At 40.1% G+C, this 19,759-nt stretch overlaps 1 protein-coding gene across 1 annotated transcript in view; it reads right to left on the bottom strand.

Annotated features, from left to right (window-relative positions):
* PTPRO (protein tyrosine phosphatase receptor type O) overlaps nt 1-19,759 on the bottom strand; it is a 154,100-nt gene that overhangs the window by 48,369 nt on the left and 85,972 nt on the right. The window contains 6 exon segments of the mRNA XM_075491720.1: nt 955-1,154; nt 3,932-4,093; nt 5,092-5,538; nt 7,178-7,330; nt 9,353-9,511; nt 18,237-18,510. Of these exon segments, the coding sequence (XP_075347835.1) occupies nt 955-1,154; nt 3,932-4,093; nt 5,092-5,538; nt 7,178-7,330; nt 9,353-9,511; nt 18,237-18,510 (1,395 nt within the window).

Genomic DNA, 19,759 nt, shown 5'->3' with positions numbered 1-19,759 from the left:
CAGGGCTAATCACAAAGTCGAAGGAGGTGAAGATTTACTGGACGCTTTAGCGTTCTCCTCCCATTCCCATGGCCAAGCTGAGGGTGCAGCAAGGCAGCACTGCGGCCCTTTTCAGACTCCCAAATCACACTCATTTAGGGAGCCAGACAGAGGCTGTGGCACTGCTCAGAAAAGGGCCTTATCAGCATCTTGGTAAGGTAACTGAGATCTGGGCTAAAACCTCTTTCTAATTGAAGCCACATGCCACAGATCCGTCATAGCCACAGGATCTGACGTGGGGTTGCACTCACCTAGGGTTTCAAGTAACAGAAAACTGCCATATTTTGGGGTTCAGGATTCTTGATCATTATAAACACGTCCCATATGGCAGCCCTAAAGAATTGTTGTCCATCCAAATCACAGGCGGTCTGGATTATTATTTACTTCCCAGTGGTGACACCTTTTTTTATGGATAAAAAGAAAAGCTGACTTCTGATCACCTCTAAACTTCCAGAAAGTTTAGAGTCAGGTTCTGTACTCATATGTAGGAAATGTAAGAAAGAATTTATGCAAATTTGATGATAATCAAGCATGTGAGCACTTTGCTTAATACAAATGGATTACAGCATATGCCTAAGTGTTATTATGATATGGCAGCATTTTGTCCACTGCCACAAAAATGTCTCTACGGGTACAACATAACTCACAAGCTTGAACAAAGGATTGGCCACAGTCACTCCAACAGAAATACTATTTTAACACCGCTGTGGTTTACTGCACACTTTCCTTCCTGAATGCTGGGCTCTCCCCTCCATTCTGCATCAGCCGTCTGCCTTCAGATTGCAGAAGGGAACACCTACTGCTGTGCTCTGCAGCCCTGAGCCTGATAGGGCCCTTGGGCACGACGATCCCAAACAGCAGGATGATTAGCAATTTTTTCCTGTATTTGAAAAGGCTCCAGCTTTTGCCCCTTACCTCAGTGCAGTAGTGTTTTTCAAGCCTTTGACTTTCCTTTTGCTTCTGACAGGTCAGGGAGACCACGGACACGATGGTGCTGTTGCCGCTGCTCTCCTGCGATGCTGTCCAGGATGTCAGGGCAGTAGTGGAGCTTAGCACCGTCACGGTCACCTGCTGGGGCTTTTCAGTGAGCTCTTCTATCCATTCACCTGTGGGGCCTGGGACATATCCCAAAAGCACGTGTGAGCAAGCCACTCTATGCATTTGAGGCACTTATGTTAAAACATCCTTCTGTCATGGGATTCTTTCCTACTAGTGAAAGAGGCTGGACTGACAGCTGTCCATCTCCACGGCCCTCAGGCAGCAAAGATGGCAGCCCCTGGGAAACAGCCTGTGACCGGTGCTATTTCACCTGTAGCAGAGCAGATGACGAGAGAAACATCACTGTTTGAAAATTCAGATTGCAGTATTTTCTATTGCTTACCAGAAACCACCCAGCAATATCAGATTTGCTCCAAGGGCATGTTTAAAAGCAGTGATAGCCAATAATGTACAGATCACTGACAAATATTAAAGGATAAGCACACAAAATTTTTCGCCTCTCCACATACTAACATACCCTCCAAGTGTACTACAGCCTTGAAGCGTGAAAATCGAGTTCACAGAGGTTACCACAGTGAAGAATCTCATTCTCCATCAGACTTTTTGAAGCACTTGGTAGAGAACACAGGTTTAAATGTAGATAAAATAACAATTTGGAAAGTAGCTTCAGCTAGACTTGGTCAAAATTTCAGATTTCATGAAAATCATCCGCTTTTCTTGTCACTTTTAAGTGATGCTTGTGACAGCTCTCTCCTTGACATTCCTTTCTCCATGCAATTCTAATGGTACTTTACGTTTATGGAGAAAATAAAACAAATGCCAGAGCAAGAATTTGGTATAAGATCAGCCTATAAGGTTTGACAATCCATACTGCTATCTGGGTGCAACAAAAATGTTGTGTAATACAAGTCAGTAATTTGACAGGATGATTCACTGACCGAGTGCTACAAGGATAAGATAAGGCTGAAGCTATTAGCAAAATTTATTCATGACAGCAGACCCACACCTACTCAGGTAAAAAGAGGAATTCGATCATTAGATTGGTCTCTGGAGCCAGTGGATGTTACGTGTAGCTCTTACTATTCAGAAATTGTTTCAGCATCGGCATTAAGGGAACTGAGCTACCTGATGTCACGGCCCAAAGCTGTAGTCCCCACACAAAAAGCCTACTTGATCAGACTCATGAAGAGAAATGGAAAAGCAATTTCACCTTAAGAGTACTTGTGCACATCTCAGATTTGGCATACTGCCAGAAATACATATAAAATCTATCTAAAATACTAAGGATCTTGTGTTTGACAGAATAAGTAAGACAACTGCCAAGAATTCTCATCTGGTTCTAAAAGCCTGCAAAACTAACAGACAAAACCCAAAAACCCAAACGTTCTCATGTGTTACATGTAAAATGAAAATATTTGTTACATTCCTGTGACATCTTAATACTTTATACCCAATGAGATTCAAGTTCATCCTTCATCTAGCAATCCATACACCTATATTTGGATTAACATTTTCTCTCGGGTCTCTGTCCCCAGTTAGCAGACTTCATGGAGGACATTGTATTGCAGATTGCTTAATGGAAATAAGTCACACCTCGTAAAATGGAACAACATTTGGTACTAATAGCAATGCTACATAATTTATTTGATATACTTGTATAATTATATACACTTTAATGCTTTCCATATAATGAAGCTATCTAATAACTATTCCTAAAGAAACCAGAAGACAGTGAAATTACAACAGCAGAGACCCTTTCTCTCGTGCTGTTTCCTCTTTTCTCTTTGTTTTCCAAGTACTGTTTCTTTCAACCATAAAGTTGTTAAAAACATAGGAGTGACAGTGGAATTCAGTTACATACATTGCAGCATTATGATGAATTTAAGCCCAAATAGTTACTATTCGTAAATGTTATGAGCTATGAAAGACACAATTTTTATTAGTAATGTACTTAAGTACTTGAGTACTTTTCCTTTCAATATGAATATTTCTGCCAGCCTTAGCTACCGTGTCTTGTTGCAGCATTCATGATTCAGGGGAGACACTATCCTCCCACACGTAAAATTATCTAGTGCTGCAAGTATTCCCCTGTTCTCATTGTATGGGCATTTTGTAGGCTATATCTATTTCCTTTTGTAGAAAAAGGTACAAAGGTGACCACAGCCATCAGAAGGATAGCAATCTGAATTCACCAGCACTTGTCTCACTTGCTGATCTAATTGTCAGTCATGATATTAGTTTACACAGTAGTGTATTATTACCTTGCCTTTTACTAAAATCTTCAGTTAAGAAACCCTGGGATTCTACAGGGAAATTATAAATTACTTTTTCTCCCCTGAATTCAGCAGGCTGAACTATTTCATCTACTGTAATTTGCCCTGTGTTCTCTCAGAGACCATGTAATTTCAGAGTTCAGTGTTTAATTGCGCAATTCCCACACTCTCAGCCCGAGATGCCCTCCATCCCTAACCCAGTGCATACAGCCTACAGCAGTAAGGAAGTTAAATATTTTCAAGAATCTCTATAACCACCGATTTAATTCTTGGAATTAAATCCTCTCTTTGAAAGATATAAGAGGGTAACCTTTTTCAGTGAGCCACTTCTGAACACTGGGCAATGACTCTATCAAATACCTCGCCTGCTTTCAGTTCCTAGCTCTGCCAAGACGGCACGATGAAGGCCCATCCAGGCCTTTATATACAATATATATAATATTTGCACTATATAATATATAACATATTTGCACTATATTTCCTTCTCTGGCACAGGGAATTCCAGAAGACCGGACTCTTCTGATCCTGCAGCAGATGCCATAGCTGCCACAGTGGTCAAACTCTGTACATTAAAGTTACATTGGTCTGGGAGAAAAAGACAGATTTCTTGAGATACTTACTGATGTAAAAGCTAAGTGTTTTTGCTGATTGACTTCCCCGAACTTCACAAGAGCCAGAGGAGCTAAAAGTTGTTACAGACAACTTATATTTTCCTGGTTCTTTCAGTTCAGCAACAAATTTGTGAGTGTCCTCACTTACTGTCAAAAATTCCGTGGAGTTCTCTAAATCAGGGGGAAAAAAAGTGTAGATTAATTGAAATTTGAAAGGCTCCAGCCACTGAGAAAATGATTTATATCAGAAATGCTAATACTGTTTCTGCTGTGGGATTAAAAGGTATCCAAAAGGACGGGATTTATGTGGGTAGTTCTATTCCTTGCCATCAGCACAAGAGTAATTAATGACTAAGGTTGCAGTATAGGTGTAGAAGAACAATAAGCCCAGGCCAAATTTTCGTTCAGTAACAAGGATGATAAAATAGGGCTGCCATGACTGTGCAAGTGAAAAACAGCCCGGCATGGAAGAAAAGGAGCTTCCAATTTTCTATCTATTGCCTTTTTATTCTGCAAAAAAAAGTATTTGCCCTCAGTGTGGGAAGGCTTATGAAAACTGCTTGTCAGGAAATAAAATTAATTTGGAGAAAATAGATTTTAAAACAGAAAATCTTTAGGCAACATGGCTATTTTCTTGTGGCTCCATCACTTGAAAAGTCTCCCCATTCTCCACCACAACCTCCTTGTGGCCTAAGGAATACGTTCAGTAGCTGTCCTCTGAGACAACTGTTAATCTGAATGTAGACCATCTTTTCTGTATGGCCCTGCCAGTTCAGGTCCCCCTGAGAACCTTTCTCAGTGGCAGACAAAGCTATGTGATAGAATGTACCTTCTTCGTCTCAAATTTCTATCAGCTTGTTTCTCCTTTTTCCAATACCAGAATGGATTTACGATAACTGCAGTGTAAACAGTGCGGCAATATGTACAATAGTATGAATCTTGTTTAACAAAAGAGAATTGCAAACCACGATTTACCCCTCCTCCCTTACTTTTATGAAGCCCAGCCAGAACTAAATGATATTCAATGCAAGAAACTTCTCAAGAAATACAGCAGATCTAACAAAGCCTGCTGAAGCAGAGTACTAGGTAATTAATAATTTGTAGAGGAGGCAACCCACCAATGGAATTACAGAAAAGGGGTTTGAAAAGCGTAGAAGGCTCTGTTTTACCTTCCCTTTCAATATTGATATGGAAACCATCAAATGCAGTAGGTGGCTTTGGTGGTAACCAGGTCAGCACCATTTGTACAGGAAGGAAGGAGGGGGGCTCTGGCGTGAGTTTTCCAGATGCGTTGACTTCATTGGCCTCGTAATCACTGGAAACTGCATTGACAAACTCCTCTTCACCCTCCGACGACTCAGCTTCGTTAGACCACCAGTACGGCTGCGACGTGGTTTCGTACTCAGTGCTGTTATAGCGGTAGTCCGGCCAGGCTGCAGATGTGTTCGCTGCTGGAATGTCAGGTGGGTTGTCAGAAAAAAGGCTAAGTTTTTCTTTCCTTATGATTTCTTGTGGTCCCATGAATGATTCTTCTGCAAAATTCCCACTGTGCTCTTCCCAGTTGTTTCTGTTGATTGGTACAATCTGAACAGAAATGTTTCGAGGTGGGTAAGGAACTAAAAGAGAAGCAAGGGTTAGTCTTTTAATAGGCATGTTCTGTGCACCTTTACAATGCGTTAATTCCCCAGAGAAATATTTTTTGCAGAAAAACAATGCATCTAGGGATATTTTGAAGTAACTTGTTCTTATTAAGATTATCCCTTCTCTTACGTATACTTATAGCAGACTCAAGATGAGGGCTCAAGATGAGTGTAAATTCACAGAAGAATCACAACTCAAGAATACCAGGAAGAAAAGTAGCTGTGAAGTCACAGTAAATCAGACTTCAGGGCTATTACAGCAGCAAGGCTACTCGAGCGTGAATTTGTAAGAGCGGATCTCCATTTATTTTATTGTGTCTTCCAGAAAGATCGTGATCATGGAAAAAAAAGTTCTGTAGAAATGAATTGAAAAACATATGCAAAACAAACATATGGCACACCTCATATTTAAAAAGTACGATCTTCATGTTGCTGTAGGGCTTTTCATACGCTTTTAGCCGCCACCTTTTCACAAGAATTAAACATCAGTTTACATTTTACTATTTGTGAAAGCTTGATCTTAGGATTTGGGTCTCCAGAAGACAAAATTCTGGCACGCAAAGAAGATACTTCTACTTGTGCCAGGAGGTTAACACACAGCATTTTGTCTGCCTCACTGTAATTGCTTGTCTGTCTGCCCTTACACACGGTTAAGTGCGAGTAGCCTCTGCAAACAATTTTGACTAGCACCTTTTAAGCTGGCACCTTACCACACACTAATTTGTTCACTTTCCCTGTCCCAGCCACAGGCACTAATACAAAACCAGACACTACAATCCCGTTGCAGTTCGTGCGAAGAAATGAGGGATGGGAGGGCAGCAGGAAAGAAAAATGCGATCCTCAATATCTCAATATATCAATATCTCAGTAACTGTATTTAGGATCCTCAGGACAGAAGTCAGCTGGCATCAGTTGGCTTTGCTCTGTCCAAGGCAATGGACCAAAATCAGTGTATTCATCTGAAGATTTGGCCTTTTGATTTTACCACTGCTTCATTTCACTTTGGACCCTGGAAAATGTCTGTGGTCCAACAGATTAACAGGAAAGTTTTGGGCACCATCCCAGGATCAAATTAAATTACTTCTGGACCCTGAACAAATGTAATTTTCAGCCTTTGCAACATAGCTGTCTTGGAAATTAAAAGTTCATGCTTCAGGGCATAAACTAGCCACCAAGTGGGGTGACTATGACATTCTTCTTCTCCGTGATAGAAGGCTGCACGACGAGGAAGGCCTTCTCCAACAGTTTAGCTATGATTCACTGCGCAAGGAGACAGACCAATATAGATAGATCAACAGTATGCTCAGCACGGCTATTCCTGTGGCTTAAAAATTAATTCCTAGCACAAGGCCTAGGATATCTCATGTGAAGCAGAATTTATTTTCTAAGAAGCAAGCTTTATAACAGAAACACTCATGCAAATTTCCCTTTGCACTGTATTGCACACATAACCCTATGTACTAGCCGCAGCATCCTCCTCCCATGCTCCTGGCCAGAAGCAGCTCCCAGGACTGCTCCCACACAGACCCTCCTCTCTGTGGGATCAATCCCCTCCCCATGGCAGAAAGGAAAGCAGACAGACCTGGAGCAAATGGTACATAATCATTTTCTTCACCTGTTCTGTGCTGTTTGGGCTCATGCTGGACCCCGCTGTATTCCACTAGCGTGCTTTTGTTGAAGGTTGCTTCTGATACCAACTGAAATGTGATGTTACTGTAGCATATACCTGGTAGCCAGTGATTGAAAACTGTTTTACCTTTAAAGAAATCTGCAGGAGGTTTAAAAAGAAAAGAAGAAAGGAAAAAAAGAGGAAAATACATCAAATGTTCACTTTCTGATAATGCAGCTGCCACATGCTGAACTGGCAGTGTTGCAGATGTTTAAACATTGCTCAGCCTGGTCTGAGACACAAAATTCTAATAATTCAGTTTGCCAACATTTTTCCTAGCTGTCAAAGCCACTTTGCTCAAAAAAAAAAGCCCAGCACAAGAAACATGAACTACTTCTCACAGGAAAGGGAACTGAATCTGGCAACCTGTTCCACACGGCACCGAATATCTCAAAGAGCATCTGACAGCTTCTGCAGACCTTTAACTGCTGCACGCAAAAGCCTCCTTGGTCTTTTGCTGACTGAGGCACAACGTTCCGTGCAGATGCTCAAAGGGCCATCCACCGTGCAACGGAGAGCGAGCCGCGGCACCGACAGCTGAGCTCGTCTCCACCATCAGTACGCGTGCAGGCTGAAGAGAAGTTGCTTAGGGCTATTTGGCTACGGGAAGGCATGTGCAAGTTGATTAGCGAATCTCTTAATTCAGGTTGACTTTTTTATTAATCAGCAGCTGCAGCTGCAGTATTACAGCCCCTGGAACCACATCTGAGCTGTAGAAGACAAAAATTACTGCTGGTATCCCTTTTGTTCTCTGGAAAGAGGTCATCTATATTTTGTGCTATGATCCAGAATCACCCTTCCTAACTTCTGGCACTTCACAGCATTGAAAATGTGATTTCTAGCCCCACTCTGAATTGAAGCAAAGAGACTCCAAAATTTTCTGGCCTCCTTCTGGAGGCGCGTATCTCCCTCTGCTGACTTTAGAGAGAGCTTACAGTGACCAGACTTCTACTTTGGGAGCCTCAAATTCAATCCAGCACCTACTGGATTGCTCAAAGGCATTTTACTGCCACTATGCAATGTTAAACCATGGGGTTTCAGGGCCTGCAGAGTACGCAGGTGCCCTTCTCACCTCTTAGGATGCTTTCCACAGGACAGTCCCATTTACACCTTTGAGATAAATGCTGTGCTTAATCTGTACTTCAGGGCAAATGGGAGTTCAGTTTTAAATAAATAAAAAAGAAAGCAGAATTTTCTCTTGTTAGATTGTTTAGATGGTTAGATTGGTTATTTAAATTGTTTAGACTGACTGTCTAGATTGTCAGATTGATTGCTTTTGATTAGATTATTTTAAGAAAAATGAAATTTATAATATGCAGCAGCGTTTATTAGTTCAGGGACAATACTGAAACCTACAGTAATATACAGTACTACACAGCATAGTACTATTAGCACTGTATGGTGATACTATGGTAGGACTACGATACAGTACTATTAGCACTGTATGGTGATACAGAACTACCAGGTTTAAATCCTGCACCTGGAATCAGGTACATTGAATGGGTTTCCCAGCTCTGGGGCATCCCAGAACTCTCCTATCAGCTATTCACCAAAGAGGAAACCTTCGCCAAAGGGAAGGGACTGGGAACATTTTCGATGCTTTCAACTGACAGAGAATGTCATCCAGGGATTTCAACAAGCATATCTAGAAAGCAAAAACATATCTCTCTCCTTCCTGCTGAGGTTTGGGTTTCTTTCCTTTTTCCTTTTCTTTTGTTTTGGATTGTACAGCAGCAGGGAAGATAAAAAATATGGTGGAAAGTTTTTTGGATTTCAGTGTACATGTTTATTTGGAAGCACCAGCAATTGGGGATCCCTTCCCAGGTTGATTTCAGAACAGATTAAAAAAATCCAGACCGCCCAGTCTTCCTCTAAAATCCAAAAGAAAGGAAGCATCACTAGAACTAGGATGGGAAGCAGCTTTAAATCCAAAGTGAACCACTAGCTCAATTTGAAGACCCATCCCTTACTTCATGATAAAGAAGTTATTATATAAACAGACACATTACCAGAACTATAAATCATTATAACCAATACATGCCAAAATCACACCTAAGACCACTGTTTAAAATGTTTCCAGCAGAGTTACCATTAAGTTTTAGTGGAATAGTTTCCTCCTACCTTTGTACAGCATTGTTCGGTAGTCTTTTCCTTCCCAATAGCTTATATTTACCCTGGTAAAAACATTGTACTTCTCTGGGTACTGAATTTCAAACAACACTCCTGTTTCTGGAGATGGTTTGTAATCATAGATAGAAACACTGCTCACAGGAAGGGGTTCTAAAGGATATACAAATAAAAGGAAAAAAGGAAGAAAGGAGAAGATTAATAGGCAAACTGAGTTCTTGACACATATACAACACCAAAGAAACAAATGGGTTTGCTAGGTATGGCACAGGCACTCTTAAATCTACCAGGTGATATCTGGGGCTTCACGGAGGTCGGGGGCAAAGCTACTTGGGACGTTGTTAAAGCCAAGATTTGTGTGTTCCCCCACAAAACAATTTATGTTCTTGACGCTTAGACGTTAACAGAAAAATTTCCTTATTTGCCATAAAAAATGAGGTTGAAATAGCAGTTATTATTTAAGCACTCACAGTCATCACCCCAGAAAGATTTTAATCTTTAATGGTTGCCAATCATGTAAAAGTGCCCAGATAAAAGCAACAAAACACTCAAAATTGCTCATAACTTTGGCATAATCTGAACTTTTAAGATTAGCTGAGAAGCTTATCAGTGTAACAGCCAAAGGAAGCTACCTGAATGAAGATTTTCTGTTTTGATATGTATTCATTTCTTTATTTCATGGGTAATTACACAGTCCCCATTCCTACCATATCTGAAAGGGCCACTGTCTTCAATGTATTTATCCACACCAAACTTCCAGAAAATATAGCAGTACCATTACCATTATTTTACAGATGAAGAACCGAGGTATGGAGAAGTGGTTTACCGGAGGGCACAGGGGAAGCCTGTGCGCAGAAAGGAGGTAAGCGTGGAACTGCCGATCTAGTGCTCTGAACTCTGAGCCAGGTGGGCTATAAAAAGTGGGCACAGAAAAATAGCCTGTGTCCTGTGATGTGGCATCTAGACCAGTGTCTTTCTGTTGAATAAGGAAAGCTGTGGCAATTCACTGTAGCTGGGAGTCTGGATTGTTGCTAATAAGAGAGTCACAATTTTATTCAGCCTTCTTTATTCACACACAAAAAAAAAAAAAAGAAAAATTTTTAAAAAATTAGCCTTTTGCTCGATGCTCTCCTCCACAAGAAAAAAATGATAGCAACCCAACTATACATTGGTTAAGAGGGCCAAGCAAATATTCAAAACAAGGTTACAGTTAGTTGAAATTTGTCTTATTTTACTATATTCTCTTAATAATTATATATTAAGAGATAATAATAATATATTATTAATATATTATTAGATTATTAAGATATAATTAATAATATATTCTCTTAATAATCTCTTATATTTTAATAGAGGTAGTTAATGCACAACACCCTCAGTAATTATGCCTACATCCTTGTAAGTATTATTGTGTTGATTTAGTTCCTGCACACTGTAGGGAACAAAAAATTCAAGCTGTTCATTAGCATGGACTTGGAGGACACATTTGAGTTCAAAGTTCTGCTGCGGTAGGCCCTGGAGAAAAACTAATAAGATATTTTTCCCAAAAGAGCATAGAGTCACAATAAGCAAGAGAAAGAGTAGATGAAAGGGAAGAGCAGTATCAGTTTCCAAAGCGGAATTATCCAACAGAAGGTGGAATAGGTTAATCAAAGATGGAAAAGCAAGGCTGTAGTGGAAGCGAAAATTAAATCCCAATTAATAGCACAGTATTTTCACCACAGTACTAAGTTTCCAGATGTGATGAGAAGTAGAGAAGAAAAAACAACTGAGAACAAAAGCCACAGATGCAAACAGAATCTCTCCCCGAGTCTTAAAAAGAAGTTGTGTTGTCATTTTTAACTTTGTCAGAGCATGGGAAAGCGATGTTGTGGGATTATTAAGCTATTTCTCATGGCAAAGATGCCTCATTAGCTTCAGGTAAATATCAGTATATTTGTATGTTAACCACTTACAAATAGAAACTCCCAATCTCACAGATACCAACAGGCACTTCAGTGATGGGATCTGTGAAAATTTTGCTGACATTCGTGATAGCCTAGAAATAAATAGAAGCAAAGCAGATCACGGGAAATAAAGCCTACCCTCTTCTTTCTGCTGAGGCTTTTCCCATTGCTTATTCTGAAATAAATAGTTGATCTGACTATCCACATGACCAGAGGGTTCATATCACAGCTCACACAGCACACGACAGTAGTTTAAATGACAATAACAATCTCTAAATAGCACAACTCTTACATGCAGTCATCTTTCATGTTAGCGGGTGTGCCCTGGGCTTTCTTCTGCTATCTCATTCACATCTGAGGTCTCCTTATTTTTGAAAGAATTACTGAAACTTTCTTATGTCAGTGATTAAATTACCCCATTTATTCCTTCCTACAACAAATCAAATAAAGGATGGAAGTTATATTCATTTTTAATCCAAATGATTTTTCCTCCTGATGCTTTGATTTAATTAACTAATAATTGAATTAAGCAGTAACCACCACAGACTCTCTTTCTTGTTGCTATCTTCCGCTTACTATCCTCTCCTTGCTCATGGCTGATGTTAGCAGAGTAGCATGAGTGATATAATGCAATTTAAAGATTCTTCCATTATCTTACTTCCTTCGGCACCAAATCTTCACATCAAAAGCTATTTGCACACTGTGAAATTAAAAGGACACTCAGTAGATAAAAATCATGTTCTGTTTTTCACTTACTAACTGCTCCTAGGGTTATCAAACTTAAAGATTATGTAAAATGTCACTCTTCACTATCTGTAATTCAGAGCATAAACAGTCTGGTCTTTTTAATTTTACAGTTTTCAGTATTTAAGATCCAGCTTTTCACAGATTTCAGTGGTTCTCAAGAAGGTGTCATATAATACCTTCAGAAAACTTAGAGCTTTATAAACACTGCACTACATTGATGTCTGAAGTCATGTTACAGAAGGGACTTAGAGGATTTCAGTGTCCCTCTAATAGCATGTTTAAGGCACTTCTTCTTGTACAATCTCTTTATTTGTAGACTTGCAGATTATATTAAATGCACATGAACAAGCTTGCAGGATCAAGACCTAAATTTGCCTTTTTTCTTAGTGTCTCAGAATTTGCTGCTCCTATAGCAACTGCTTTCCCGTTATATCTGTTTATGAGAAACACAACTTCTGTGTTTCTCCTGGACTCTACAGCATTTTGCATTTAGCACATAGCTTGCATTATAAAAACATCAAGATAGCATAATAAATGCTGCTAACCCCTTCCTCAAATGCCCTGGAAAATTCTGGATGCTAAATCCTCCATTAATGCATTTAATCTGTGCCAGACACATTACCATTTGCCATTCAGGGAGGAAAAAAAAAGTACATTGAAAATAAGTACCATATTCCAGTCCAAATCAATTTGGTTTTAGTATTTGTAGATCGGGTCACTCTATAGATTCAATTGATGACTGTGGTAGCTTCGATGTAGTATTACATGGGGGTGGTTGAATGGGACTGAGATCAACTCTGTTGCTTCTCATACCCATACCCAAATTAATCATGATTTGCCTTTGTATCATGACTTTTATAAAAAAGAAGCCCCATTAGTGGAGTGACCTAACTCCCATGGGTAACCCCCTTTATTCGCATGAAGAAGTTGTGAACTATGTAACTTTCTCCCCAGGATGACACTATTTCCATATCTATATAGTTACTGGGCTTAAGTCATAGCCAGGGTAAAGCTTCCATTATGCTATAAACTTTAACGATCATTTTATCTCTTGCTAAAAAGCAACCATTTTTGAGATTAAACAGCTGCTGTTTAATACTCTAGGAACATAATGTTCAACTTTATGATATGTAATAGAAGATACCATGTGCAGTTGCTTATGAAAGGGGAATGTAAGTGAAAGTAGTATCTGAGCAATGATGGTATATACTGTAATTTCTAGATGCCCACATAAGATGACAAATAAAAAGACAATACAAACTAAAAAATAAGGTTGTCACAAGAACAAAGGTGTATCTCTTGTTCTTGAACAGATTTAGGCTAATACTTTAAATCAGCCTTCCAATGGAAATTATGGCAGGAAAAAATACTCATATGGTTGCAGGTCTTTTTGTTTCTTTGATTCTGACGGAGGGTTTTCTTCACCTTAAAAAGAGGATAACTTAATTTGTTTGCTGGGGAAAGCTGAGCGCTAATGGACCTAGATGATCTTCTAAGCTACGTTTCAAAATTAGGGCTGCCATGGATAAGCAGGCTTTTTAAAGATGTGCCATGTCATCTTTTGAGAAAGAAAGGCATGAAGGGCTTAAGTTTTACATTTCATTGGAAAAAACCCTCTGAAGCTCCTGCTTCAACAGCTCTGATCCATTAATGAGCCAGAGGAAAGGATTCGACCTGCTGAATCACTTCCTGCAGCATCTGGCACAACGACAACCAAGCATTAACTAGGTCTAATGCCAATTACTTTCTGAGAGCTGAAGAGATCAGAGTCCCAGGCAGCAGGCCCGCTGGTCTCTTGAGGAGAGTATTTTTTGTAGAAGACACAGAGGCAGAACTCTCCCTAAAGGGAATATATTTTACAGTGATTTATGTAAGGAATCATCGGCTTTTGAAACAATGAGACATTTACCACTCAAAACTCCTAATCATAAGCTAAAATAAAAGTCAGGCAAAGCTGCTCTTAATTACCCTCAGAGATCCTGAGATCCTGATTTCTCCAATTCCCAGCAGAGACACATTTTTCCTACAGCACACAATAGCTTTGCAGTGTACTGCTTTCCCCATTCCTTCAAATGTACAAACATTTTTTCCTCCACAACAAAAACTGACAGTGAATTTGAAAAAAAAAGGCTATATGGGTATGAGTCACCCTGGGAAGAATAAAACAAGGCTTCAAGCTAGGGAAGTGGAGAATGAGTGAGAATTTCAGTCACTGATTTTACATCCATGCTCTTTATTTCTCTCATAAACTACTTTAAAACCAATTAGTAATACGGTGGAACTTTCTTTCAAATATTGCAAAACACTAAATTAATGATATAAATTCTGGATTTACTTCACTCCTGTTGAAAAGCCAGAACTCCAAGAGCAGAAGAAAGCAGGCTTGAAATAATTCTGTTAGATAGCAGAACTACTTCTAACCTTGTCCAGGCTGAAAACTGGAAGGAAGGTCATTCTGATAGGCACAGACAATTGCACACACAGGAATCTGGCTGCGACAGCGAGATTCACACACCTATTCTTGTGAAAACCATCACGGGGATCTTTAATAGTAAGTGGGCAGGGTTTCAGTTTTTCTCCTTCAGTGAAGTACTGAGCCCAATTTGCTGAACACAGCTTTGCTACAGAATCAGAAGAAAAAGTGCTATTTTGTGCTCAAATTCTGTTTCACAGGTTTCCTATCTAAGAGTTGAATGCACCCTGTTCATCTCATCCTTCCAATGTCCCAGCTCAGGAAGCAATGGAAGGACGTGGGCTGTGCTCAAGCTGACAAAACCCTTGGGCTCTGAGAAGAAATATTGCAATGAATAGCTCATACTTTGCATTACAACAATCTGGACTACAGAACCTAAACAAGGAAACTCTATAGTTTGTGGTGTTTTGAGTAACATGAGAAAGCCCTGAAATTATTCTAGTCAGAGACAAGCAGAAAATAAACTGTTCAGACTTGTAGAGAAGGCCCAAATTAACAATAGAAGCCTCAAATGGTAGCATACTTACATGCTTATATGTATATTTATATAATGTTATTTTATATTTTTATATGTGCATATTTATGCACACATATATTTATATGTATTTATATTTACACATATATAATTTTATATGCATATATATAATGTATAAAATATATTTTTTGTTAGCTTTTAAACCATCTTTCTCTTGAGGAATCTTTTTTTTCTGGACAGAAGCCTTTGAGGGGTAAAACAAAAGTCTTCTCTGACTTAAGTGGGATGAAGTTTCAACCTGTGAAGACACATACCTTTTTCTTGCCAATATGCTGAGAAGCAGCACATCGCTGAGGGATGTGAATAGGAAAAAGGAAATGCCATCAAGATATACCATCGGAAAGCAGAGGTCTTTCATGACTCTCACTGAATTTCTAAGTAGTCAATCTCTTTGAAGGACGTTGCTCTCGTTTTGACATGCACAATTTGGATATACACTGCTCTGTGTGACACTCAGATCTCCAGCATATGGCCAAGCTGAAAGACTACATCTCCCTGCACCGACTCCTTTGCAGACATCAGGAGATCCCAGAAACTATTGTGAAATATCGAAGTACAGCCTTGGGCATAACCACATTGGCATCACTGGCTATCCTGCCTGATTTATCTTGTGGCAGCCTAATGAATGGGGCCAATCTGCAACTGGTAAAGCTCTCCTGATACCAATGAAATTGAAGCAGGAATTAATTTGGTCCTGGAAGCTAGCTGCAATGTGCCATTTTTCCATGTGTAAGATATAGATGGAATAAATTAGATAGTTATATGTCTTTGGATGGTTTAAATAAACTAAGGATGTTAAACAGGCAGAAAGAGCATATGGCATGAAGAAAAATAAGAATCTATCTTAATTATTGTCTGCCGAAAAAATCAACTTAATTAATAGCCAGAAAATGATGTAAAACAGGCAGTGGACAATACCAATAAAAGGAAAAATTTAAAAAAAGAAAAAATAATAATTATCCTCTAATGGAGTTTTGCAGGAGAAGCCAATGGTCACTCCATGAGTTTTAAGATGTCTCCCCAAAAGCACTGTACTGAAATATACCTTAAAAAGCCCAGGCTGCTACGCTGTCTTTTCATTCCAAATCGACTTTCATTCCTGTAGCCTCGTGCTCAAAAAGATGAGCTATGTTAGTAGCTGAGGCTGCTACGTGAGAGCTGGCACTCATCGGTCCGCCTCACAGAAAACACCAGGAAGGAGCCTGGGCCCTTTCCCTTGGGAAGCTCACCATTTACAGCACGCTCTTAGTGCTCAGTACAGCGTCCTTCAGCCCTGCCTGCAAAAATGCCCTTTCTTTTCCGTGAATCAGGTTGTCTTGCTGTTGAGTCAAAACCAGTGAAATTTGCTGTTCCCTTCTCGTTATACGAGTTCCTCAAGCAGCGCTGGCCGACGGCCAAAATCGCTGGCCCTTCCAAGGTCTGGGTGAGCAGCAGAGGCCGCAGCAGGAAAACCTGAGATGCTGCCAGCGCACCCGCGTAAGACAGGTGGTGAAAAGGGGTGGGCTCCTTCCTGTTGGAAAGGACACCGTCAAGCCTCGGAGGAGCGAGAGCAACGTGGGCTATGCACCTTGGAGCCGTGGGCCTCACGCTCTTTCGGGAACACCTTGTGGAAACCCCCTGAGCCAGAAATGGGAAGTCTGGGGCTGGCTTTGATGGGCTGAGCGACACTGGCTGCCTTCTTCCTTCAGAGATGCCCTGCACGGGAGCGTGTGCTCCATCTGCCACCCTGGATCACACCTTCCCCTGCTACCAGTGACCCTCGTGGGCTCTGGAAATCAAACAGCAATGAGCCCTGCTGCACGACTGCCAGTGCAGCATTCAAAACCCTCTGGAAATGCGTAATGAGGCATTTTTTTCAGTTGCATATGACACCTGACGCTTCCATTATTTTCTTTTAAGAAAACAAACAAGCCATAAAAGAGGAAATTGGATTAGAATTATTACTTTGTCTGCAAGGTTAAAGCAGTCAAAGAAAAGGAAATTCAGACTGCTTACGAACACGTAAATTGCCTGCTACACATAGATGTTCTTGCACTTATGCCTTATGAAAGACTTGCGTTACCCAACCCCATGATATTTTTCCCATGGGACCCTTCATGGTTGTCCTCATCAGGGCACAACCTGAGCACACAAGGGAAGGCTGAAGAATGTACAGATGATGCAAAATCTGTTTACTCCTAAGTTTCAAGCACCTAACTCAGGAACATATGAGGCTACTGTAAGACGCTTTGAACGTTATTACAGTGGATGGCGTTCCTCACTGACAGAATAATATAAGTACACGAAATCATAACCATTCCTCATCTGCAAGCCAACTAAAACTGTCCATAGATTCTAAGGTGCCAGTTAGCAAAAAAAAAAAAAAAAATCTGGAAATTGGTTTTGCCCCATCCAAATAATTTTTTCGTCTGTTTTTTCTTGAATCTGTGTTCCAGATGAAGAAATTTTATATTCTACAAATTGTTTTCAGGTTGGCACACAGTAACAGTTCTGGAGCAACAGCAGAGCCAGAAATACAGCAGGAATCACAGATAAATCTGTGGTGCTTTGCATAATGACAGAGCAAGCAAAATCACACCTCTCCTCCAGGATCAATGCACCTGAAGGTAGTAAGAGACAGACTACTACCACTATGGTCTCCATCACAAAAACCTTCAGCTGTACTGGCAGAAACACATGGTGACTACTATCTGCTTTCCAGGCTTAGTACTGCTTCAATATATTAGCAATCAAAGAACATTGTTATAGCATTTCAAACAGAATATACCTTACCATTTAACAGGAGTGCTTACACTGAAATGTCAGTCAATGCTTTTTATGCCTTTTACAAGATTTTTGGAACTCCTGGTTCAAAGGGTTTAAGATGAACATCTGGAAAGGAGGTTCATCCATCACTTATTTCAGTGTGTTAAACCTCTCCAGTCAGTGTTCAGGAGGGGTCACCTGGGGGAAACCCACAGCTGCCCCCTTCTTCTTGCCCAGACCTTGTGAACACTCACAAGCCTTCTCAATACATACTCCCTACTGTTCTCACACAGGGATTCATCCTACACACAAGGAGGACCTACTGAAAACAAAAAAACCCCACCCAATCTTCTCCATAAGAAGAACTTCTGGGGAGAAAAAACACACACAAAGAGAAGAAACAGAAGAAAAAAAGAATAAGATGTTACTTACTGGTTAACACAGTGATTGATCTTGCTGACTTGGAAACCATATTTGAGTTCACTACCAACAGAGTTACTATGTAATATAGGCCATGGTATTTGGCATTAAAAACCACAGGGGCAGGTAAAGTGCTATTGAATTCTTCGAACTGGAAAAAGTAGTTCTTGGATTCTCCAGCTATCTTCACAACATATACAGAGGATGAGCTCACCACATCAGATGCTTCCAGGGAGACAATGATACAATTGTCTTCTCGGACAGTAACCTGGAAAGGTTCTGCATTCTACAAGACAAGAATAAAGACTTTGCTGAAGTAAAATCTATTATTTCACTTTTACCCACTTCCCTTGGTATTCATAGGACACTCATGTTATATTTGTGATAAAGTTACGTTTCATATTCTGCAGGACAGTTAACATCAAACCCTAGCAATTTTTTCAGAACACAATTCCCAGCCAGCCAAAGTCCACAGGCATCTGATTATCAGGCCAGTCTCTCTGCAGCAGAGGCTGGTTCCTGCCGTGTGCTTTCTGATGCTCTGGCTACTCCATCCCTCACATCCCGAAGAACAAAGCCTCTGCCATTCTTTCCTGACAGAAGGTGGAGTAGAGCAGAAGAAGGATGAGATTAAAAAGGGTATCAGGGCCAGGAGGATTTCCAATAAAGCCACAAAGTGTAAGTCATTTAAATCCAAAAAAAGAGATGATTAAATCAAGGCTCTTTTATCTTGCAGAAACAGAATCATATATTCTTCAATGCAATATATTCTGAAAGCCTGCAACTGAAGAATAATTTTTGGCACTGACTAAGCTTTTCCAAATATGTCCGTTCCAGCAAGTACCAGGTGATAAGCAGCTCTCAGCACTATGTCCATGGCTCTAGTTGGCACTTTTCATTTCCTAAGCTACACTATTTCATTTTCAATATTTCTTTTATTAGTAGTAGAGAGAAAGGAGCAATTTAACCTTGTTTTCATATATCACGAGCATGTTAAGTCATTGCCAGCTGAAAACACTTTCCTTTTTATTAATTGCAAACCAGCTGTCAGCAAGAAGCACTTGTTCTCTACAGGAATTTCAAAACAGATTCATGGTAATTAGTGAGAAGGAAAAGTTCAAGCTTTAATCAAGCATTGCCTTTTTGTTTATTAGGCCATGCTGCTGCTTAAAATTTTTTTGCCCCCAGTGAAAACGATAATATCTAATATTTTCAATTCCCAACTCCATGGTATCTTTTTCTCCTTCATATTTCACAGGCTGAGAGCTCTGTTTGGAGGGCAGGGTGGGCAACCACAGCTAGTTTGCAACTTATTCAGTGAAGTTGTTCCTGTACCAAAGAGCTAGATGCCTCCTTCAGACAGTAATTCTAGCAGTTTGGCTACCTTCTGTCTTCTTGTAGTTTTGTTTAGTGGGGATTCTTCCATGAGAATAATCTTTTTTGGATTTATGCTGCAGGAGCCAGGCTCCCTATTTGGAATCCACACATATGGTATTGCCAACTCCTGGCATTCAAAAAAAACAAACAAAAAACCC

Source organism: Mycteria americana, chromosome 1 (genome assembly GCF_035582795.1).
Source record: "Mycteria americana isolate JAX WOST 10 ecotype Jacksonville Zoo and Gardens chromosome 1, USCA_MyAme_1.0, whole genome shotgun sequence".
Classification (NCBI taxonomy): Eukaryota; Metazoa; Chordata; class Aves; order Ciconiiformes; family Ciconiidae; genus Mycteria; species Mycteria americana.
Note: the sequence above shows the minus strand (reverse complement) of the source record. Positions and strands in the feature narration are given on the sequence as shown.